General features: G+C 43.2%; 1 protein-coding gene across 2 annotated transcripts; it reads right to left on the minus strand.

Moving 5' to 3' along the window:
• Positions 1-410: 410 nt before the first annotated feature.
• KLHL26 (kelch like family member 26) lies at positions 411-23084 on the minus strand. 2 transcript variants are annotated; one of them, XM_083350382.1, is made up of 5 exons: positions 22908-23084; positions 14001-14183; positions 3708-5064; positions 2828-2907; positions 411-592 (listed from the first exon to the last, which is right to left on the minus strand). In XM_083350382.1, the coding sequence occupies exons 1-5, from the start codon at positions 22976-22978 to the stop codon at positions 541-543; spliced, it is 1743 nt and encodes a 580-aa protein (XP_083206508.1). In that variant the 5' UTR covers positions 22979-23084; the 3' UTR covers positions 411-540. The 2 variants fall into 2 exon arrangements, with proteins under 2 accessions (XP_083206508.1, XP_083206507.1); XM_083350381.1 differs by having other exon boundaries at positions 3487-5064.
• Positions 23085-24549: the final 1465 nt, after the last annotated feature.

Below are 24549 nucleotides of genomic sequence, written 5' to 3' on the forward strand. Positions count from 1 at the left end.
CAGCCATCATAAGTTCAAATTGGTTCGTAAGTAGCCCCAGGAGGTCCACCGTAACTTTGAACAGTCACTAAGCAACCTGTTGTTAAACTGAGGACCATCTGCATTATTCCACTTCAAGTGTCTATTAAGATTGAAGTTTTAGACCAGGGGTCTTCAACCTTGGCCCTTTTATGACTTGTGGACTTCAACTCCCAGAATTCCTCAGCCAGGCATAAAAGGGCCAAGTTTGAAGACCCCTATTTTAGACAGAGAATTTTTTTCTAGGCAAATGTACTTTATTGCATATAAAGACTGTATCTCGGTGTTTTCCTGGTTCTTTTCCCAGGGCAAAACAGAATCAAGCAAACAGCTTGTACACTGTGCACTGAAATAATTCAAGAAGTCTATATATGAAAGTTATGTTTTTATTCCACACTTGGAAAACGCTCCAAAGTTCATGTTCCATAACACAAAAACAAACCTGATCAGCAAGATGTGAAACTCCTAAGCATACACATTCAAGCTTCTTCTGAAAAGCTGCAATTCATTGGTTTTATGTATTTAATGCAAAGTTCTCGTTTGTTGTTCCAGGCTGCCGCTGAAGCATACGTGGCTATTTAAATACAGAAAAAGCAAAGGAAGAAATGAGTTTCAATTGTGTTAGCAGCAGTCTTCTGCCAGAATGGCCAGCACAGGCATTACAATTACTCAGGGGATGTCCCAAAGGTGTCTTTTCAAGAGGCAACTGGACTTCCTTTGTTTTTCCTTGAAGACGTTTCGCTTCTCATCCAAGCTTCTTCAGTTCTGACAGAATGGTGGGGAATGGAAGGATTTATATTCCTTGCAGTCAACTGGTAATGGTTTTTAAGGCCCTACATGGCATGGGTCCAGAGTACCTCGGGGACCACCTGCTGCTGGCGTCAACTTCCCTCCGCCCTGTGCGTTCCCACAGAGAGGGCCTCCTCAGGGTGCCTCCGGTCAGAGAATGTCGGCTGGTGGTCCCCAGGGGGAGGGCCTTCTCTGTGGGCGCTCCGGCTTTATGGAATCAACTGCCGGTCGAGCTCCGGATGGCACCTGACCTTCGCTCCTTCCGACGCGGTCTGAAAACCCATCTATTTGAACAAGCCGGCCTGGCCTGATGGGGGATATGTTGGGGTTTTAATGGGGATTTTTTATATTGTTATTGATTGTTTTAGCTGGGCTACTATTTAATTCTTTTTTAATTTTTGTATTTTGTATTTTTTATATGTGCCCTGTTCACCGCCCTGAGTCCTTCGGGAAAAGGGCAGTATACAAATATAAATAAATAAATAAATAAATAAATAAATAAATAAATAAATAAATAAATAAATAAACTGGTCATTACCACTCTTTCTGAGAGTCGTTGGGGCCATTTGGAGGTTAATCTGTGCCCGATAAGCAATATAAATCTTTCCATTCCTTACCACTCAGTCAGAGCTCAAGAAGCTTCTTGGATGAGGAGCGAAACGTCTTCCAAGGAAAAAGAAAGGAAGCCCAGTTACTTCTTGAAAAAGTACCTTTGGGACACCATGACCTGGATAACTGAGAATCTCCGTAGATACTCAGAAAATGGAGAACTGCATCAGGGAATTTTACCTCAGCTACTTCTAGACCAAACATCCCCCATCAAACACCCTCTGATGTTCTCCCTCCTCCCTCAGGGTTCTCTCTTGCAGACATTACAATCGATTTACGGCAACAATTGTGACCAGAATTTATGCGGCTAAGCAAGGCGGTTGCTAAGTGAATCACTGCAGTTGTTAAGTTACTAACATGGTTGTTAAGTGAATCTGACTTCTCCCTTGACTTTGCTTGTCAGAAGGTCACAAAAGGTGAACACATGACCCCCAGGACACTGCGACAGACATAGATGCCAGTTGCCAAGCATCTGAATTCTGATCACATGACCATGGGGCTGCTATAACAGTCATGCATGGAAAACGGTCGAAAGTCACCTTTTTCAGTGCCGTTGTTACTTCGAACAGTCGGTAAACAAATAGTTGTAAGTCGAGCGCCACCTGTACTCGAAGTAATCTGCCAGTTCAGGACTCACAGCAGATGTGAGTGCTGAATTGGCAGATTAATACAAATGCCCATTCAGCACGTAACATCTCCTATCATCAGAGTTCATCCTGCAGAATGTCAATCTGTTCTGCTCATCTCATTTTCCAAGCAGCTGCAGATATATAAAAGAGGTTTTCCATAACCAGCAATTAAGAGGAATGATAAATATAACCATTCCATCAAGTGATTGTTCATACTGTACTTGCCCATCCTGACCAACAATAAACATTCTTGATTCAAGAAAGCGTTCAAGTGTCAAGGCAGTGTGCTGGCCAGGAACATATCCCTATTGAAGTATGATTCTCCACATATGTTCCCCCAAAAATGATTACGATAAACAATAACAGGTACAGGTAGTCCTCAACCTACGACCACAATTCAGCCCAACATTTCTGTCGCTAATTGAAACATTTGTTAAGTGATTTTTGTCCCATTTTACGACCTTTGCTGCCACAGTTGTTAAGCGAATCACTGCAGTTATTAAGTTACTAACAGAGTTGTTAAATGAATCTGGCTTCCCCACTGACTTTGCAGGTCAGGTTAGACAAGTTAATGACATGACCCCAGTACACTGCAACCGTCATAAATATGAACCAGTTGCCAAGCGTCTGAATTTTGATCATGTGACCACAGGGATGCTACAATGCTCATAAGTGTGAAAAACGGTCATAAGTCACTGCCCTTGTAACTTTGAACTGTTGCTAAATGAATTGTTGTAAGTCAAGGAATAGCTACACTGTCAGTTTATGGAAGTCGTAATTACCTGTGCGAATAATCCTGGTTTGGCCTCCTCTCCAGAGATTCCAAGCTTCTGTGAAGTCTTCTTGGCACTTTCCTAAATCTCTGCAGAGGAAAACATGTCTTATCGAGTTTTCAACAACAGAACAGGTATATTTTTTATAGTTGTTCAAAGCTGCTTTTCAGGAAAATACTCCTGTTACAAGATCACGGATTGTTGGTTCCTAGAGCCCTCTTCTTCTTCCCTCAATTGCTCTTCTCATTGCTTCTGGGAAGTTCAGGATGATCTTAATTTTCTTGACTTTTTTTTTCAAACTGTCCAGTTGCCCTACACCTCCAGATAATGACACTCTGAGATACAGTGAACCCCTCCGTTATTCAAAAATGAAAAAAAAAGATTATTGAATGTCTGCAGATGTGATACTGTTGGGAAGAGAAACCGGGCTGTGCACCACCACTCAATCTTCTTGAGAAGATTCCCTACTCAGGACAGTCTTCCATATCACACTCCCATTCCCAGCAGAGTCGAAAAGGGCTGCTGGAATACAAAAAAAAACCCCAAGAGAGTGTAGACAGAAGAGTTCACTCGTCTGCCATGAATACACAACTTTATTTTGCAAAACAAGCCAGGCAAGAGCATGCACAGGATGGTTCAGGAGATCAGGTATAGTTTTCGATAGTCACCTCCAGGCTGTTGGCTGTGGTAGAATCACGGGTGCGCAAGCAATCCCAGCAAACGATTCCGGGAAGTGGAGGTCTCTGTCCCATTCATCCGTCTCCGTGTTATACACCTGCACGATGCTGGTGACGTTGTTCAGGTGCCAGTTGTATCCCCCCACCACGTAGATCTTCTTCCCTAGCAAGCAACAGCCAGCTTCAGATTGTCCTACCCGCATGGGACTTACCATTGTCCACTGGTTGGCTTCTGGTAAGTAATACTCCACGGCCAAGACATCAAAGCAACGGTCGACATGGTCCATGCGGCCCCCGAGGGCGTAAACCTTATTATTGGTGCTGACCATTGCATGCAAGACGCGTGGTTCGTTCATGGGAGCTTTGAACTCCCACTGATCCAGGGCAGAGTCATAGCAATGCAAGGCTTTCTTGTCCTCCACGGATATTCCATACCCGCCAGATATGTACAGCTTGCCTCCAACCGTGGCCCCCGCGTGGCCCCATGTCCTGCGTTTGAGGGGGCAAACATAACTCCATTCATTGGTTCTGGGGCAATATTTTTCCACGGATGCCAAGCTGCCGGATCTGTTCCTGCCACCTGTGGCATAGACCATGCCACACAGCACGTTCAGCTGAAACAGGATCCTGCTCTCCTGCATTGCCTGAATGCGTAGCCACTGGTTGAGGTGGGGATCGTAGCGGTAGCAGACGTCAAGGGCTCCCTCACCGCTGCGGTACTGCAGGTGCTGTCCCCCAACCACGTAAACAAAGTTATCTAGGACAGCCACACAGGTGTGGCTAGTTCCCACCTCCATCTCTGTCAGCTCCTTGAATTGGCGTGTGCTGCTATCGGGCAAATAGTAGACTTTGCCACTTACGGTCCTATCGTTATCGGTGTATGGAGTGCCACCGAAAGCTATGAGAGAAAGGACATCGGAGCGGATTGCAGTTCTGGGAGACTGCATCTCATGCTGCCGAAAAGGCAATATTTGATAGTTGAAAGCTTCTAGGAGGTACTGCCGGCATAAGACGTCCTCCACCATGATGTCAAAGGTTTGGACGCTGTCCACCAGCTCTGAAGATTTCATGAGCGGGAAGCGAATGTGGCAGAGAACCTGGCTGGCACTGCTGCAGCGTGTTGGGTCATACTGTAGCCACCGGATGGCAGCCCGGAAAAGGTCGATCTCACTGCAGCTCTTGAGCTTGTTGCTCTGAAGGAAGAAGACGAGTCGCTCCAAAGGGAGGTGGAGGAAGTCTTCTTCCTCAGAAATCTGAAGGAAATGCCGGAAGGTGAAGGCATCGACGGACTCCTTCAAGGAGGCAAGACTGAAGGTGGTGGCCATTTGCCCAATGTTAAGGCAGGTCTCAACACTCATGGACGATTTCAGGAACTCCTCGCACAGCTCCACCACGGGTACCATCTGCAGGAAGACAGCCGCTCCCAGCACATCCTGGATGCAGTCAAGGTCAAGGGTGACTTCGGCACTGTAGGCAAACTCTATGATGTGCTTTAAGCCCTTGGCAGAGACTCCTTTCAACTCTATCACGTCTTGGTTGGTTTCCCTCATCCCACCAGTGAACATGGCCCTAAAAGAATCAAAGAACAGGAGACGAAATTGATGAGATTCACCATTCCTGGACGTCATCAGGGAGAATCTAAGGTGCCCAGAGTCACCTGAACTGCAAGACGGATGGCAAATAAATTTGATAAACAAAAAAATTTGACAAATAAATTTAATAAATAAAACTGAGATATAAATTGGATAGATAAATAAGTAAATCTACAAGTTGCCAACTGAGAAAGTGTGCAATAAATAACTTGCTTTTCCATTGGTTGATGCATCACAGTAAATTACATACAGATAGTCCTCAACTTACAACAATTTGTTTACCAAGCATTCAAATTTACAATAGCACTGAAAAAGTGACTTACAACCAACTTGAACTTACGACCAATGCAGCATCCCTACAGTCCCTTGATCAAAATTTGTATGCTTGGCACCTGGTATATATTTATGATGGTTGTAGCATCCCAGGATCATGTGATTGACATTTGCAATCTTCCCAGCCTGTTTTCGACAACCAAAGCCAATGGAGGAAGCCAGATGTGCTTAACAACTGCAAGATTCACTTAACAACTACAGTGATTTGCTTAACAACCATGGTGAAAAGAGTTGTAAAATCGGACATGACCCACTTAACAATCGCCTTGCTTAGCAATAGAAATTCTGGTCTCAATAGTGGTCATAATTCAAGGACTACCCATATGTGACTCCACTTTGAGGTTGTTTTCTCAATCAATAAGCATATTTAAATCATTATAAATGACTAACAAAAATAAAGGTTTCTTTCCTGTGCAATGGCTAAATGCTCCTTGTCTCAGAAAATCTGCCTCAACCCTTCCTTGTTTACACCAGCTCATTAGACCTTCCACAAGGATTCGACATATGCAGATGTTAAGATGTTTTTCCATGAAATGTTGATGAACCCTTTATATCTTCTCAAATCACTGCCTTTTTAAATGAGCTTTTATGAATTTTGATTTAGTTTTATGTTAAAGACTGTCTCAAGTGTCTCTATTAAAATAGAACTGTAGGATATATATTAACATAGAAAGCTGGCTTCTGGTTTGCGCGCGCAGTGCTTTTGGATGTGCAGGAAGAGCTCTCTCCTTGCCGTCCGATCCTTCTTCACTGGAGGACCCTGAAAAGGGTCTAAAGTTGCCCTGGAGGGGCGACCACCGCAAGGAGGCCCTCCTGTGATCGTGGAAGGGAGGCAGCCCTCCACTTGAATCCGGAGCAGCTCCTTTTGGCCCGAAGAAGAAACCAGCAATCAAGATGGCCGATCATTAAGCTGTTCCCCTAACTGCCTGCCTGTGGGACTTTTCTGAAAATTTTCTCCCCCCTTTTTTTTAAACAACGGCATTTGTATACTTGGGGAATAACATTTTAAGCCTTAAAGCGTGGAAGGAAAAAAAATCATCTGATTAAGCAAAGAAATTAATCTTATTTCTACTCATTAAAAAGCTCCTATTTTTGTGGGGATCTACTACCCTATTTTCTGTTTAAAAGGTGAATTGAGGAAAAAAGAATGGACTAATTATACAAAAGCTTTATATTAATCTGGGGGGAAAAAGAACTTTACAACTTATTCTATATGCTACTGATGACATCTTGTGGCTAAACATGGAATTGCAAGCAAACCTTTTGCTTATTGTGAGAGCTGACTGAATAACAGAGCTGTCCTTGATACTATCTTCAAAGATAAGTGTGGGAACACCTGGCACTGAAAACAACTTTTAGGAGCATTGGAGGTGGAAAATTATTGACTCTTATTAAAATAGCCTCCATGGAAGACTTAGCTGTAAACACCAACGAAATGGATGACTATATCCCACCACTTAACTACAAATTGATATTGGACACAATGTTGGCTATAACTGAGCAAATTAAAGCCAAATTGCATGATAAACCTGACAACTTAAAGCCACTAAACCAAACTTTGACCTTAAATGATGAACTGACAATTCAAAAACAAATAGAAGTAGAAATTAACATCAAAATAGGAGATTTCAAAGAGCAACAAACGCAGCCTACAGAGAACCTTGAACTCCAAACTCCAACTACAAAACTTACAACTCAAAAAACAACACCCAAAGAAAGCAACATTAAGAGTGAAGATATCAAAGGCCTTCAAATACATTATGTTGAGGATTCAGCTAATCAAACGATAACAACATTAGCTACTACTTTCTACCTAACCCAGATGGAAATGGAAGAAGAAAAAGATCAGACTGAATTAATGATAATTATATTACATCAAACATCAAAAACTGAGTTATTAAAGCAATATTTCAATGATTATAAAGGGGACACCAGCTTGGCAAAACTGTCATTTGGATGGTCTCCTTGGATTCAAATAAGAGTTGGAGGAAGAAAGGGAGACACATTTAAAAATTCAAAGGTACTAATGGGTCTGAAGAGCAACAAAGATGATTGGGGGACTGGAGGCTAAAACATACAGGGAACGGTTGCTGGAATTGGGTATGTGTAGTTTAATGAAGAGAAGGGTGAGGGGTGACATGATAGCAGTGTTCCAATATCTCAGGGGCTACCACAAAGAAGAGGGAGTCAAGCTATTCTCCAAAGCACCTGAAAGCAGGACAAGAAGCAACGGATGGAAACTAGTCAAGGAGAGAAGCAACCTAGAACTAAGGAGAAACTTCCTGACAGTGAGGACAATTAACCAGTGGAACAACCTGCCTCCAGAGGTGGTGAATGCTCCAACACTGGAGGTTTTTAAGAAGAGACTGGACAGCCATTTGCCTGAAATGGTATAAGGTTTCCTGCCTGAGCAGGGGGTTGGACTAGATGACCTCCAAGGTCCCTTCCAACTTTATTATTATTATTATTATTATTATTATTATTATTATTATTATTATTATTATTATTATTATTATTATTATTATTATATCTCCTGAGCTTTCCACAGTGCTCTACATTCAGGCAAGCCACATGGTGTGATTCCAAAAGCAGCCGCCATTTTTTAAGCGCTGCATTGCATTCATTTAACAACTGCATGATTCGCATAACAAAGTGCAAAGTGTAATCTATTGGCTTTAACTGTTTTCTTAAATGTCTTGGATCACTTGCTTAAGTGTCTGACCTAGATTTCTGTGTTGTAGGTTGCTGTTACTGAAGCCAGACCTACTGTCTCCAGGCAGATAATTAGGTTTTGTGTGGGAAACTACTTCAAACCTATTGGTCGCCGCCTAGAGGCTAACAGTATAAATAGCTGCACAGCAGCCATTAGGGCTGCTTCTGTTCTCAGTTAATAAACTTGTTTGCTGTTTCAACACTTCGTCTCGCTTAATGCCTAAAGAACCGGAGATATAACACAAAGATTGCAAAGATTCATTTAATAACCATGGCAAAAGTTGTAAAATGGGGCCTGACTCACTTAACACCCACCTTGTTGGGCAATGTTATTTAATTCATCATTCCTTAGCGATGGAAATTCTGGTCCCAATTGTTATCATAAGTCAAGGACTAACTGTAAGTCTGTTGTTATCAAAGACAACAAACAGAAGATACAGAATACAGAATAACAGTTGGAAGGGACCTTGGAGGTTTTCTACTCCAACCCCCTGTACATGCAGGAGACCTTATACCCGTGGTGGCGAACCTGTGGCACGCAGAGCCCTCTCTGTGGGCACGCGTGCCGTCACCCCAGTCCTAGGCTTTCAGCTGGGTTTTATAAAACCTTTTCGCTTTAGGCCTCCACCGCCGTGTGCAAAAAAAAAAAAGGTTCAATCAATCAATTTCAACTTTTTGCAGGGAAAAATAAATCTCGCAAAGTTGGAATTGATTGATTGAACTTTTTAGTCCCACCCAGTCTTCCATTATCATTGCAGCCACGCTTACCCAATGGGCCATGCCCACCTAATTGGCCACACCCACCCGGCACCCAACAATACATAAGTGGGTTTTGGGTTGCAGTTTGGGCACTCGGTCTCTAAAAGGTTCACCATCACTGCCCTATACCATTCTGGACAAATAGTTGCCTAATCTCTTCTTAAAAGCTTCCAGTGTTGAAGCAACCATAATTTCTGAAGGAAGCCGTTCTAATGTGTTCTCACTGTCAGGAAATTTCTCCTTAATTCTAGGTTGGTTTTCTCCTTGGTCAGTTTCCATCTGTTACTTCTTGTCTTGCCCTCAGGTGCTTTATAAAATAGGTTGACCCCTACTTCTTTGTGACAGCCTCTCAAATATTAGAAAACTGGCATCATGTCACCCTTAGTTCTTCTCTTCGTTAGATTAGACATACCCAGTTCCTGCAACCGTTCTTCATAAGTTTTAGCCTCCAGCCCCTAAAGAAAATCATGAGCTGCAGTTTCCCTCCTCTTATAGGGGAAGGATTGAAAATGCTTTGTTGCTACAAAGAACTGAATATCAAGAAAAGCACGGTCAGCGTATAATTATCCTGGTTTTTTTTTTTTTAAAAACTGTCTTGTAATCTTGAAATCTAGATTAAAGCAACAGCTGCCAAATCATCCTTAATGCTGTCTCTTTCCTTTTACCCTTCATTTGCATCAAAATCCGAGCTACAAACCAAAGGGAAGATTATGTTATTCATTGTTCCTCCATGACAACCCTACAAAACACCCAAGTTACAAGAGAAACCCTTGAAGCAATTATAGCTCAGCAGCAAGCCCACACCGGGGCCAGTGTGTAGTGCACAGAATCCGATAGAGCCATTAGCATCTGGTGGGAGATCTTCTGCCCCCACCTTAATTGCTCCTTATTATGAAGAGCAATAAATCTCTGGGGTTGATGTTACTACGGAAACAAACACCAATCAAAAAACAAGGACCAGGGTGTGTGCAAAAACTCACACACACACAGCAGGCACAAATAAGGCAAGTGTAATCAAAAACAAGATAAAAGGTGGGAAAGTCAAAGTTCGAAAGAGGGAAGACATGGTGAACGCCCAGAGGTCACTCAGGAAATGTCTGAATGCAACTGCATTTGACTAATGACTCAGAGCCTTGATCATCTCCAATGGGGGCATTTTCACACCTGCCCCATAACAACCAGAGCCAGATTGTGGTACGGAAGGAGCATTTGCAGGTAATCCTCAACTTGTGGCTGGTTGCTTAGTGAGTGTTCAAAGTTTATGCACTTATTTATTAAATTTCTATGCTGCCCATCTCACTGATGCATTAAGTCTGGGCAGCTTAAAGGTACAATGGACCTCCCCAGGGGTACTTATGACCCAGTTCCAAATTTCTGATAGGTTTCCCCCCACAGTCATATGACGGCATTTTAGGCACTCGGCAACCTGCCTGCATTTATATCCATTTGCAACATTTTTGTGGTCATATGACATTTTACGATGGTTTTGCTAAAAAACCAACATTTACTTCTGGTTTTCAATAAAACCACTTCACACTAAACAGTTGGCTTGCTTTACAACTGCATTGTTTGCTTAACAACTGCCGCAGAAAAAAGGTCATCAAATCAGGTTGGTCATGTGGGTGACCTGCTTTATGACCATCATGGCTTACAATCATAATGGGCACCATCCATTAAGGTCATAAAATGAGGATTACCAGTAGCAATCACTTCTCTGGAGTCTGCCCCAATCTCAGAAGGGATGGTGGGCACTCTCCAGAAAGAACATGAAAATCTAAGCCAGAAGTGACCACCTTGGCATCTTTAAAATAGCATCCTGGTCAGGGGATTCTGGGAGTTGAAGTCCACTAGTCTTAAAGTTTCCAAGATTGGACATCCCTGATTTAAACAAAATCCCACCAATTTAGGTGAAAAATGAGGACATTTGAGTATATGTTTTATTTATCAGAATGAGGTACAAGAAATATACTCTTTTTTAAAAAAAACATAGTGATTCTGGACACATTCTGAAGCCAGGAAACTGTTTTCCTAAGCAAAGCTGGTCTGGTCTTCATTCTATTCCAGATTGGGTCAACTGTTATCTTATCTCAACAGCTGAATTTAAGCAATCAAAATTATGTGGTTCTGGGAATCCGGTGCAAAATACCAACACAGGGTGATGATTGTGCATTTATATTAAAATAACATAGTTATTAGTACAGGACCATTTCCTCCCTGTTAATATATAGAAGGGCACTTAAAATGCTGTTCTTCAAAGCATTCAAGAAACAAGTCTGAATGTAATCATCCAGCAAATATTATAAAATAGCTGGTTGCTACCTTTTTTGATGCATATAACTGATGTGTTGGTTTGATAATTATTGCTTATTACTATTTTGACTGTTTCATTGTACTAATGTTAAGCAACTTAGAGGCTATAACTAAATGGCTTGCAAATGTAAATAAATCAACATTCAGCTCAAGAATTGATGATCTCAAGGTTTTTTTTTTCTATCCAGAAATCTACCTCTGGTTTTCATCCAAGTATTCTTCATCAACCTAACCTGAGAACATTTAAACCTTTTTTGTTTAATATTTTGTTTTTGTTTTGTTCTGTCCATTTTCCTCTTATACTCCAAGTATACTGATTAAGTATACTGATTAAAATGTATACTTGTATATAAAATGTATACTCCAAGTATACTGATTAAAATGTTATTGTTTACAGTTAATATTACAATATTAGTGTTTAGAACAACCCATCAAAGTTTGACTGGTTTTGCACTGCACGCATTCATCCTGACTAATAAATTGCAAAATGCCTTTTCTTTTTAGGAATGGAAAACTTTTTGCAAAAAAATGTAACACTCAAAAAACTCCTGATTCATTCAACTATGATACCAAGCATAAGCAACACATACATTTAGGATAGAAAGAATACAAAAAGAATCAGGCTAGAATTATGGGTATCAGCCCTTAAAGTGAAGGTTGTTTCTTTATATAATTTAGAAGCTGCCTGACCCCCAATCACTCTGGACAACTTACATTTTAAAAGGAAAACACAGTTAAAAAAGAAATGTGCATTCAGAAGAGAAAAGCACACAGAACAACAAAATTAAAACCTACAGTGGCTCAACTACCTAAAAGCTGGGAGAAGAGATAGGGATTTTTGACTTGTCATCAGGATGGGAGACACATGATACCTTGAGTTTTTTTTCCCAAGAGGGCTGGGGTGCCATGAGTTGAGTGAAGAAGTAGTTTCTTTTTTATATATTCATGAACAACATACCAAAAAAATGAAAGGATAGGATAATTAGAGAGAAATAGACTTGATGGCTACCTGCAGATGGAAGGGAAGGGAAGGGAAGGGAAGGGAAGGGAAGGGAAGGGAAGGGAAGGAGGAAGCGGTATTTTCCAACTTTAAATATGTGCATAAAAATTTATTAAATTTTTATGCCCCCCCACCTCCCCTACAAGGTGACTCTGAGAATTCTGGCTAGGGAAATCTAGGAGTCCACACATCTTAAAGTTGTCATGTTTGCAAACACTGATTTAAATTATTTGGGGAGGTCCCATGAAAACCACCTAGATTCCAAAGGGCAAACGCTAAAGTAATGCAACTTTGCCAGTGCCTAGAAAAGAGGTCCAATGGTTTCTTTTTGACAATATATGGGCTAGGTTTAGACTTTGGTAGCTCTGCAACCTACATTTCCCAAAAGCTCTCTCAGATGCAATGGTATCTTTGCCTTATACAAGCATAAGATGTGGCCTCACTCCAACCAGCATAGACCTTTGAGCCACAGAGCTTAGCAACTTTTCCAGATCTCAGGTAGGGTTTGGAGATGTCTGGAGATGATGCCTGTCCTTCTTGCCTGAAAGCCATCTGCTGCACAATACAGGTAGTCCTCGACTTACGACCACAATTGGGACCAGAAGAATTTCCATTGTTAAGCAAGGCATTCTGAGTCATGCCAAATTTTATGACCTTTTTTGCCATCTCTGTTAAGAAAAACACTGCATTTGTTAAGGGAATCTTGTGGTTATTACGGGAATCTGGTTTCCCCATTGACTTTGCTTGTCGGAAGCTTGTCTGGGAAAGTCACAAATGGCAATCATGATCCTGGGATGCTGCAACTGCGGTAAAGACATGCTGGTTGCCAAGCACCCAACTTTTGATCACCTGACCATGGGAAATGCCACGATGGCTGTAAATGCAAGGACTGGTCATAACGCTGTTTTAACTTATCACAGTCGCTAAAAGAATGGTTGTAAGTCAAGGACTAATTACAGCCCTTGCTTGCAAACTGTTAGGATATTTAAATTTAGTACCTGCTGCAGTAAAGTCTATAATGGGCCAGAACACACAGTTGTCGTTGATTGATTGGAGAGAGCTGGCTCCTGCATGAGGCAATCTACGTTATGATTGGTTGTTGTGGGTGTATGATTGGTTGTTGTGGGTGTAAAGGGGGAGTTCCCTTTTTCCCCCCCCGCCTTTTTTCCTTCTGTGTGGTCTGTACAAGTAATCCTCAACTTACGACAATTGAGACCAAAATTTCTGTTGCTAAGGCATTTGTTAAGTGAATGTTGCCCCATTTTGCGACTTTTCTTGCCACAGTTGTTAAGTTGATAACACAACTGTTAAATGAATCTGGCTTCCCCATGGACTTTGTTTGTCAGAAGGTCGCAAAAGGGGATCGATCACATGACCCCAGGTCTTTGGAATTGTCATAAATATGAGTCAGTTGCCAAGTGACACAATTTGGATCACATGACCATAGGGATGCTGGAACGGTCACAAGTCTAAAGTCACTTTTTCCAGTGCCATTGTAACTTTGAACAGTCTCTAAATGGAACTGTTGTAAATCGAGGACTACCTGCGTGCTGTTCTGTGATTTACCTGACAGTTTACCTCATGATGTAGTGATGTGCCTAATTATCTTGTCTGCCGTGAATACAGATGTAAAATATATTTATTTATATAAAACTTCAAATCCGTGTCACTGTCTCTGACTCCATTTGGAAACCTACTGTGCAATTCCCTGACACAAACCCACCATCTAGGACCCACACTTTCAACGGGGTTTGAAAGAGCGGGAAAACAGCTTCCATGAGGACGTTTGAGCCCCTCACCTGAAGTAGTCACTGCAGGCCGCCAAAACAACTTTGTGCACCTGAAAGACCTCATTGTTGATGGTGAGGATGACATCCAGCAACTGGGACTGAGCCCGCAGAGAAGCCAGGCCGTGCAAGAGGGTAACACTATGGCCCGGAGCAGAGAAAGTGCATTTCAATGTGCTGTTCTTGTCCGCCATGCTAGAAAGGGGGAGAGAGGGATAAATTACAAGTTGTTTTTTCCCCCCCTTGAATTAGTCATACAGGTAGATCCAAGCCTTTGATCTTTTTGATTGTCCTTTTCTGCAGTTTTTCCAGCTCTACAATACAGGTAGTCCTCAACTTGTGAGCCGTAATTACATCTATGGAGATTCTCCGTCGTCCAGGTCATGGTTGTCCCAAAGGTGCTTTTTCAAAAGGCAACTGGACTTTCTTGCTTTTTGTTTTCCTTCAAAACGTTTCACTTTCTCATCCAAGAAGCAGAACTGAAGAAGTTTCTTGGATGAGAAGCAAAACGTTTTTGAGAAAAACAACAACAACAAGACACTCCAGCTGCCTTTTGGGGGAAAAAAGCACCCTCGAGACACCCAGAATTATGACTGTAAGTTGTGCCAGTCGTTAAGTGGGTCACCATGTAACTGCACCTGATTTTGCTACCTTTTTTTGCACCAGTCATGAAGCTAATACTACAGTCATTAAATGAATGCCATGCTCATTAAGGCGACCCTTTGTCTGCAATGGGCATTTTTAGGTTTCCAGCAAAAAAACCCATCATCAATTATGACTGTAGGACACTACAGTCATAAACGAGAGCTGACTGCCAAGGGCCCAAATGGAGTCACATGACCAGGAGGGCAGCCATCAGAACTTCAAATCCTGATTGTAAGTACCCTGGAGAGGTCCGTTGTAATTTTGAATTATTGCTAAACAACCAGTCGTAAGTCGAGGACTACTGTAGAAAAAGGAACAGATTTAAACACAGTTTAAGGACAATATACGCTACTGAAAAACTGCCACACCACCAATTTGCAAGGAAGTGTTATTATTACCTGCTCTGTAACAGTCTCTCGAACTGGAAATATCTTTTACCCAGTGGTTTGCAATCTTTTCTTCACCACGGACCCCGTTTAAGTACCTTTTGTGTCCACAAACTATAGCCACAGACCCCCAAGACTTAAGATTTAAATAAAAACATTTTTTTAAGCCTTCAAGGACCCACGGGACAACATTCTGTCGCCCTCCAAAGGGTCCGCAGACCACAGGCTGAGAGCCATTGTTTTACCCCTTTTTATACAAGAATGAAGGGAACAAGGCCCCATCTTCCCACAAAAATTTAAGCATTCTTCAAGGTCATAGCGATAGCACTTAAGATTTATATACCGCTTCACAGGACTTTACAGCCCTCTCTCAGCAGTTTACAGAGTCAGCGTACTGCTCCCAACAACGTGGGTCCTCATTTTACCGACCTCAGAAGGATAAAAGGCTGAATTAACCTTCAGAGGGTGAGACACAAACTGCTGAATTGCTGGCAGCTGGCAGTCAGCAGAAGTAGCCTGCAGTACTGCATTCTAACCACTGCATCACAGTGGCTCTTAATACAAGAAACACCTTCAAACGCCATTGTGGTTACCAACTGACCCTAATCACACACACACACACAAACACAAACACAAACACACACACACACACACACTCAGGAAATCAGGAAAAATAATCTTGGAATATAATAACAACAACAATAATAATGTTGGAAGGGACCTTGAAGGTCTTCTAGTCCAACCCCCTACAGAGAAGAGCAACAAAGATGATTAGGGGACTGGAGGTTAAAACATATAAGGAACAGCTGCTGGAATTGGGCATGTCCAGTTTAATGAAGAGAAGGATTGGGGTGACAGGATAACAGTGTTCCAATATCTCAGGGGCTGCCCCAAAGAAGAGGGAGTCAAGCTATTCTCCAAAGCACCTGAAGGTAGGACAAGAAGCAACGGATGGAAACTAATCAAGGAGAGAAGCAACCTAGAATTAAGGAGAAACTTCCTGACTGTTAGAACAATTAACCAGTGGAACAACCTGCCTCCAGAAGCTGTGAATGCTCCAACACTGGAAGTTTTTATATGGGGACCTTGGTGCTCTGTGAGCTTGGTGGTTTTCTTGCAGACCTTTCATTACCCAACTAGGTAACATCATCGGTGCTAGGAGGAAGTTGGGTTTGCTCTCATTTTATATACTATACTTGGTGATACCTTGATTGGGCTGTTGTTTACTGTTAGCTTGTTTGGCATGATTGCAGTATTGTTTGCTTTTTGATTGTTAGTCTAATGTTAATTTTGGTGCTAATCTCTGCTCATCTGGGTGTTGATTGCTGGGGAAGTGGTGCATTGGTCTTTTTGTTTCCCTTTTAGCTTGTTGATTCTCTCTTTTGAATGGTATGTAGATGTTGTTTATGTTCATGTGCCTGTGGATGGCTGATTATTTGAGTGCCAGGCTTCCAGGAATTCTCTAGCATTTTTGGACTTGGTCTAGGTAGGATACTCACAGTTTCCAAGTTGAAACTATGGTTTCAACTGGGAGCATGATATAATTTAACCTTTTCATTGAAAAGCCATTAGAATGAGGACTGAGGGCCCTGGGGGAAGAGAGAAAGAGGTCACATTGCAGAATGTGAAATAATGGCATTTTTAAAAAAAACTTTAATGCCTTGTTGCCTTGCAGTCCCATTGTTTGTGTTACTATAGTTGTGGGGGGAAAAACAACACAGAACAGCATCTGTTCCTTGGCAGAAGTTCCAGGAAAGGCACAAAAGAAAACCTTGAGTGATTCTTTGCCAAGGCCCACACGCCACAATTGTGGTGGTTGGTGCTGTGTGCGGGTAGTTGCATACATACCGTTTCAACCAATTGAGAACTTACTTTGGGAGTCTGGAAGAAACTGGAACTTGGTTATTAGCTAAAAAGAATTTATTCTTTTAAGAACGCTGAACTTTTCTCTTAAAAGCTCTAGTACTGGGAAATGTAGAAGGAAAGAAGACGAGCACCAGCAGCAAAGGGGATAGACTTCAGTACATGGGGCACTATTGGGGGACCTGAAAGAACAAGTTAGGGACAGAATCTCCTGGAGAAGATCTATATATGTCAGTGTTTCTCAACCTTGACAGCTTGAAGATGAGTGGACTTCAATTCCCAGAATTCCTCAACCGGCCATGCTGGCTGGGGAATTCTGGGAGTTGAAGTCTACCCATCTTCAAGCCATCAAGGTTGAGAAACACTGATCTATGTGATCACTGGGAGTCAAAAATGACTTTATGGTATATAATCAATCTTAATCCATCTCTTTTCAAACCACTACTAATGACTACTTTATTCCTTCAATACTAAAGAGACAGGCCTTTATATAGGTGGCAATGTACAAAACTGCTCATATTGTTTGATTGATTGATTGATTGATCAAATTTATATAGCCACCCATTTCACTGGAAGTGACTCTGGGCGATGTAGAACAATCTGATAAAGTCACAAAAAACAATCATTATAAAACACTCCTAATATATATATACTATAGATATATAGATATAGATATATAGAGCAAGTGTTTTCTGGTGAAACCAGTCTAATAAAACACCTTGGTCTACTGCTATGATTACTTTTGCGTTTCAGCCCCAATCTAGGAGTGTTTTGCAGACTCAAGTTGCTACTTCAATAAACTATTGCTGTAAATTTTAAATTTTGCTGACAAAGAGTTAAAGGGAGACTAATATAGCTATTTCAAGCTATTTAGCTCTCATCAGCTAGCCATACCGTTCTGAGATTCGAACCTGGGCAGCTTGCATGTTAGGTAGCTGTATTAACCTCTAGGCCACAGGTTCTCCTCACTATCAGCATTTACACCGCAGAAAACATTTCTATTATTTCCTAATAATAATAATAATAATAATAATAATAAGAAGAAGAAGAAGAAGAAGAAGAAGAAGAAGAAGAAGAAGAAGAAGGAAGGGACCTTGGAGGTCATCTAGTCCAAACCCCTGCTCAGTCAGGAAACCCTACACCATTTCAAACAAAGAAAGGGAAGGCAATGAAACTGAGCACTGGTCATGAGATGAAATGGTGGTTTCATGTGGATGAACTTGGATCGTTTTTTTAAAAAAACTAGACATAACACAGAAAGTTGTGGATGTTTGATGGTCCTAAACCAGTGATGGCGAACCTTTTAGAGACCGAGTGCCCAAACTGTAACCCAAAACCCACTTATGTATCATCGGGTGCCGGGTGGGCGTGGCCCACTGGATGGGTGTGGCCATTCAGATGGGTGTGGCCCATTGGGTAGGCGTGGCTGCAGTGGTAACGGCAGACTGGGTAGGACTAAAGTTCAATCAATCAATTCCAACTTTGCGAGGTCTTTTTTTTCACGCAAGAAGTTTAAATTGATTGATTGAACTTTTTTTTTTTTTTTTGCACAAGGCAGCGGATTCCTAAAGCAAAAAGGGTTTATAAAACCCAGCTGAAGGCCTAGGACTGGGGCGAAGGCGCGCATGCCCACAGAGAGGGCTCTGTGTGCCACCTGTGGCACCCGTGCCATAGGTTCGCCACCACGGTCCTAAACAATCAGCCATGCCCAGCATTTCCACTTAGTTGGCGATGGGAGGAATTCCAGCACTCTTCTTGCTTGTGGGCTTCTTCTTCAAAGACATCTTGTTGGCTATTGGGGGACCAGCATGTGAACCGGCCTGGTTGGTTGAGCATGCTGGAAAGCTCAGGAAAGCAAAGGAAAGTCGGTTCTGGAAAGCAAAGAATGAACTTTTGCAAGAAAATTAAAGATAATAAAAAAGTTTCTTTCAACATATAAATAACAAAAAAAGTCAAGAAAGCCATTGGTCCACTAAAGAGAGAAGATGGCAAGGAAGTAACAGGCAGTAGGGAGAAAGCAGAGCTGCTTAACTCATTCTTTGCATCTGGGAAGATCCTGGAAAATAATAATCAAAAAACAGATCTGTGAACATCTAGAAACAAATAAAAGTTATAACTAGTAGCCAGCACGGGTTTGTTAAAAACAGATCATGCCCAACCAATTTTATTTCATTCTTTGACAAAGTGACTAAATTAGTAGACCAGCGAAATACTGTGGACAAAGTATATTTAGACTTCAGGAAGGCATTTGACAAAGTAGACCACAACCTACTTCTTGGTAAGCTAGAAAAATGTGAGATAGACAACATCACAACCAGATGGATTTGTAACTGGATGACAAACCTTACTCAACAAGTAGTCCTTAATGGTACTACATCTACATGGAGGAAAATAAGCTGTGGGATACCATAAGGTTCCATCCTAGGCCCAGTACTCTTCAATATCTTTATAAATGACCTAGATGAGGGAATACAAGGGGATCTCATCAAATTTGCAGATGACACCAAGCTGGCAGGAATAGACAACACCCCAGAAGTCAACCCCCAAATCCAAAAAGATCTTGATAGACTTGAACAATGGGCCCCATCCAACAAAATTATATAATGTGGAAAAAAGCAAGGCTTTACACCTAGGAAGGAAAAACCAAAGGTACAAGTACCGATTAGGTGAAACCTGGCTCAAAAACAGTAACTGTGAGAGAGACCTTGGAGTCCTAATGGATGATCAATTAAACATGAGCCAGCAGTGTGCAGCAGCAGTCAAAAAAGCTAACACAATCCTTGGTTGTATAAACAGAGGCAGAGAATCAAAATCACATGAAGTATTAGTACCGCTTTATAAAGCTTTAATAAGGCCACAGATGAAATACTGCATCCATTTTTCGTTAGGTAAAGGTAAAGATTCCCCCGCACATGCGTGCTAGTCGTTTCCGACTCTAGGGGCTGGTGCTCATCTCCGTTTCAAAGCCAAAGAGCCAGCGCTTGTCCGAGGACGTCTCCGTGGTCATGTGGCCGGCATGACTAGACGCCAAAGGCGCACGGAACGCTGTTACCTTCCCACCGGAGTGGTCCCTATTTTTCTACTTGCATTTTTACGTGCTTTCGAACTGCTAGGTTGGCAGAAGCTGGGATGAGTAACAGGGATTCGACCCGCCAAACTGCCGACCTTCTGATCGACAAGTTCAGCGTCCTAACCCACTGAGCCACATTACAAAAAAGATGTTGAGACTTTGGAAAAAGTGCAAAGAAGAGCAACTAAGATTAAAGGCATGGAGACTAAAACATATGAAGAGCAGTTGCAGGATTTTGGTATGGCCAGTCTAGAGAAAAGAAGGACTAGGGGGGACAGGATAGCAGTATTTGAGAGGCTGCCACAAGGAGGCGGGGGTCAATTTAGTTTCCAAAGCACCAGAAGGCAAGACAAGAAACAATGGATGGAAACTACCGGTAATCAAGGAGAAAAGCAACCTGGAATTAAGGAGAAACTTCCTAACAGTGAGGACAATTAACCAGTGGAACGGCTTTCCTTCAGACATTGTGGGTGCTTCAACACTGGGGATTTTTTAAGAAGAGACTGGACAGCCACTTGTCTGAAATGGTATAGGGTCTTCTTCTTGAGCAGGGGGCTGGACTAGAAGACCTCCAAAGTCACTTCCAGCTCTATTGTGATTGATTGATTGGTCCTTCCTCTTACCCAGTAGGCCTCCTTTAAGTTCCCACAACAAAAATCCTGGCAGAGGACAGTCTGGACCTCCCAGAGAGAGGAAAATAGGAAATATATATATATATATAAAAATAACAAGGGAAGGCAGAAAAGATAATGCTGCAGGGGACATGATCACATAATGAGATAAAGGGACACCTATGCTGCATAGCAACTGGGTTCACACAACACAAAATACCTGGAGATGTTTTATAGCAATATTCAAATAAGTAAGAATGTTTTAACTTAATTAGGACCACCATATTTTTTAACAGAAGAGAATATCTGTAGTTGAGGGTTGAACTATGGAGTCCTTGATGCTCTCTGAGCTTGGTTGCTTGCTTGCAGATGTTTCCTCACCCATTTTTATTATTTTTTATTACTTTATAAATAACTCAAGGCAGCAAACCTACCTAATACACCTTTCTCCTCCTATTTTCCCCACAGCAACAATCCTGTGAGGTGGGTTGGCCTGAGAGAGTGGCTGGGCCAAAGTCACCCAGCTGGCTTTCATGCCTAAGGCACGACTAGAACTCACAATCTCCTGGTTTCCTTAACCCCTGGACCAGACTGGGTTCCTGTTTATATAGAAGCTACTGTATATAAACAGGGAGGCAAACCCAAGATTCACTAGCACTGTGTTACCTAGTTACCTAGTTGGGTAAAGAAACATCTACAAGCAAACAACCAATCTTAGAGGACACCAATCAAGAGCTCCACAACTATACTTTGGTCAGTGGTTCTCAACCTGTGGTCCACGGACCCCTGGGGGGGCACAATGTTGTCACAATGGGTCCATGAAGGGTTGAAGAAATGTTATGATTTAAATCTTAAGTCTTGGAGGTTTGTGGCTACAAAAGGTATTTAAAGGGTGTCCAGGGTGAAGAAAAGATTGAGAACCATTAGGTTACAAAAATTGCCACAACCACTAGGCAACAGCAAAGAGTTGGATTACCTTAGCAAGGGTGATCAAAATTTTGTGTGAAAGCAACCAGAGGACAACCTGTAGCTCTCCAGATATTGGGTGACACTAGTTGAGGTTGCTGGGAATTGTCATTCAGCCACAAATGTGACTGCACTAAAAGGTGAAGGTGGACCACATTTACAAGGCAAAAAACGAGAGATGGGGAACACCTGAGGACCTTAGATTAAGAGGAGGAAAAATCTTTCCAGGGGCAGGCAGAACAACTATGGGGTGGAAGGAAGACCCAAAGGCTCCCAAGTCACTTTTCAGATGCGATGGACTACACCTCCCATCATCCCCAGCCTGACAGATTCCCTACACAGGAAGATCTGGAGTTCATCACACAAGGGAACCACTGACAGATGGACCCAGAAGGACAAGAGCCTGGAGCTACAGGGCTGGGGAAGACGATCCGCCCTCACCCAGGATTACATTGCCCACGCTCCCACAACTTAAGTCTTGGTGGAGCAGTGGGCTAATGCCTCCTTAAGTAACACCAGCTGCCTACCATTAGTGCAGGTTCGCATCCCACCAGGCTCAAGGTTGACTCAGCCTCCCATCCTTCCCAGGTAGGTAAAATGAGGACCCAGATTGTTGGGGGGGCAATAAGCTGACTTTGTAATAATGCCGCTTGCCCTCCCCCCCAAAAGCCCTAACAAGCAGGCATATACATAGAACGAAGGCTATTGCTAAGCACATTGATTTGTGCTTTAGATTGTAAGCCTCCCTGAGTCTTCTTTGGAGAAGGGCGGGATATAAATGGGATTTTTTTTAAAAAAAGTCATCAGACATCCATGCATTTGCACAGCACCCTATCTTTCATTTAGCTTTAATTACGCCGGGCTCTAACCCTAGTTCAGCCCGGAGTGCGCAGCCAGCAGGTGGGTAGGGTTCCTTATCCTGTGCAAAAGCAGAAAACGGGCCAATGCGGTAACCTGGTTAATTAAACCTGGCGTGTTACTACAGCACCATACACACAGACACACAGACAGAACTCCTGGCAAGAGCCCCGCCCAGTTTCCAGAGGTGGGTCAGAAATCCGAGAATCGCAATCTTAATCAAAATGCAAAACAGCTGCGGGGCGGGGAGGGGGGGGAGAAAAAGAACCCGGAGGAAAGAAGAGAGACAGAGGGAACCGCGTCGTCCTCCGGACACCCGAGGAGCCGGGGAGGGCTCTCCGTCGTGGGGTGGGGGGTGAACCCCGGTCCCGTGTGGGGCAGAGCTGGGGAGGGAGGGAGGGAGGGAAGGGGTGGACTGCGCCATCCCTTCCCCCCCTCCCCATGGAGGTGGGACTAGAGACGGCTTGGGGTGGCGGGAGGGCAGGCGGGAGGGGGATCCGTCTTTCCCTCCGGTCCTCACCTGCTGAGGCTGCTGTTGCTCGGCGTGGAGGGTCGCTCGGCGAAGGTTTCGGCCCCGCCGGGCTCCGCCATCTTCCCGCCGCCTTCCGCTTGCTGGATGGAGGCCGCCCCAACCCGGGGACTCAGCCGGAGTGGGACGCCGGGAAGGGGAAGGGCAGGGCCGGGCCGGACAGGGCGCGGGAAGAGACGGACCGGGAGGCGCTCCGCGCGTCCCCAAGCGCAAGGGCGCGCGAGCCTCCAGAGAGGAGAAGCGTCCCGCGCGCGCCAAAGCCAAACCGGGACACCCCCCCCCCGGAAAGCGGGGTGGGTTGGGGGTGGGTGGGTGGGGAGGCGCGCTCTATGTTCGAAGAAAGGAAAGAATAAAGCGGGAGGAATTGGTTTTATTTTATTTTATTTTATTTCAAGCGGCGTGAAAATAAGGCGTCCCAAGGCGGGGAGGGGAGGGGGCGGCGGGCTCGGTTGCGCTTTCTGCAGCCGCCTGGGAATAATTATTATTATTATTATTATTATTATTATTATTATTATTATTATTATTATTATTATTATTATTATTATTATTATTATTTTATTTGTATACCGCCCTTCTCCCGAAGGACTCAGGGCGGTGAACAGGGCAAACATATAATAATACAAGAATACAAATATTAAGAAAGATTAAACAAGGTGCCCAAAACTAACAACAATAAGTTAAAATGCACTAATTACAGGGGTCTTCAAACTTGGCTCTTTTATGACTTGTGGACTTCAACTCCCAGAATTCCTCAGCCAGGCACGCTGGCTGAGGAATTCTGGGAGTTGAAGTCCACAAGTCATGAAAGGGCCAAGTTTGAAGACCCCTGCACTAAAACAATATTAAAATCCAAATCCAAACCCATCAGGCAGCGCTGCGCCTTCGCGGCTCACCAAGGGGCTCCTTGAGCCGCTCGGAAGGCGTAGAGCCCCCCCCCCGCTGCCCTTCCCCGGGCTGCGTTCACACGGCGCCCGCTTTGAGGGGGGTTTGTACAATCCTGGCGAGCGTATTGGTGGATTCGCCCCGGAGAAGCCGCTTTGGGTTTAGCCGGTGTTTAAACACCGCCGCCGCCCCCCCCCCCGTCGAATTTACTCTCCCTCGGCTGTTTAAGCCTTTCCTGGCGCGGAGTTAAGCGTGAAGGCCGACGCAAGAGTTGGAGACGTTTCTGAATGTGGGAACGGGACTCCACACCCATCCAGGCTGCTGTTCTTTCCCTGCCCTGTGTACTCTTCAGAATTTTATAATAATAATAATAATAATAATAATAATAATAATAATAATAATAATAATAATAATAATAATAATAATAATAATAATAATAATAAGTAGTTGGAAGGGACCTTGGAGGTCATCTAGTCCAACCCCCTGCTAAGGCAAGAAACCCTATCCAGGGGTAGGCAACCTCGGCTCTTTTATGACTCATGGACTTCAACTCCCAGAATAGCTGGCTCAGGAATTCTGGGAGTTGAAGTCCATGAGTCATAAAAGAGCCGAGGTTGCCTACCCCTGCCCTATACCATTTCAGACAAATGGCTGTCCAGTCTCTTCTTAAAAACTTCCAGTGTTGGAGCATTCACCGCTTCTGGAGGCAGGTTGTTCCACTGGTTAGTTGTTCTAACTGTCAGGAAGTTTC

This window comes from Vipera ursinii, assembly GCF_947247035.1.
Source record: "Vipera ursinii genome assembly, chromosome: 1".
NCBI lineage: Eukaryota > Metazoa > Chordata > Lepidosauria > Squamata > Viperidae > Vipera > Vipera ursinii.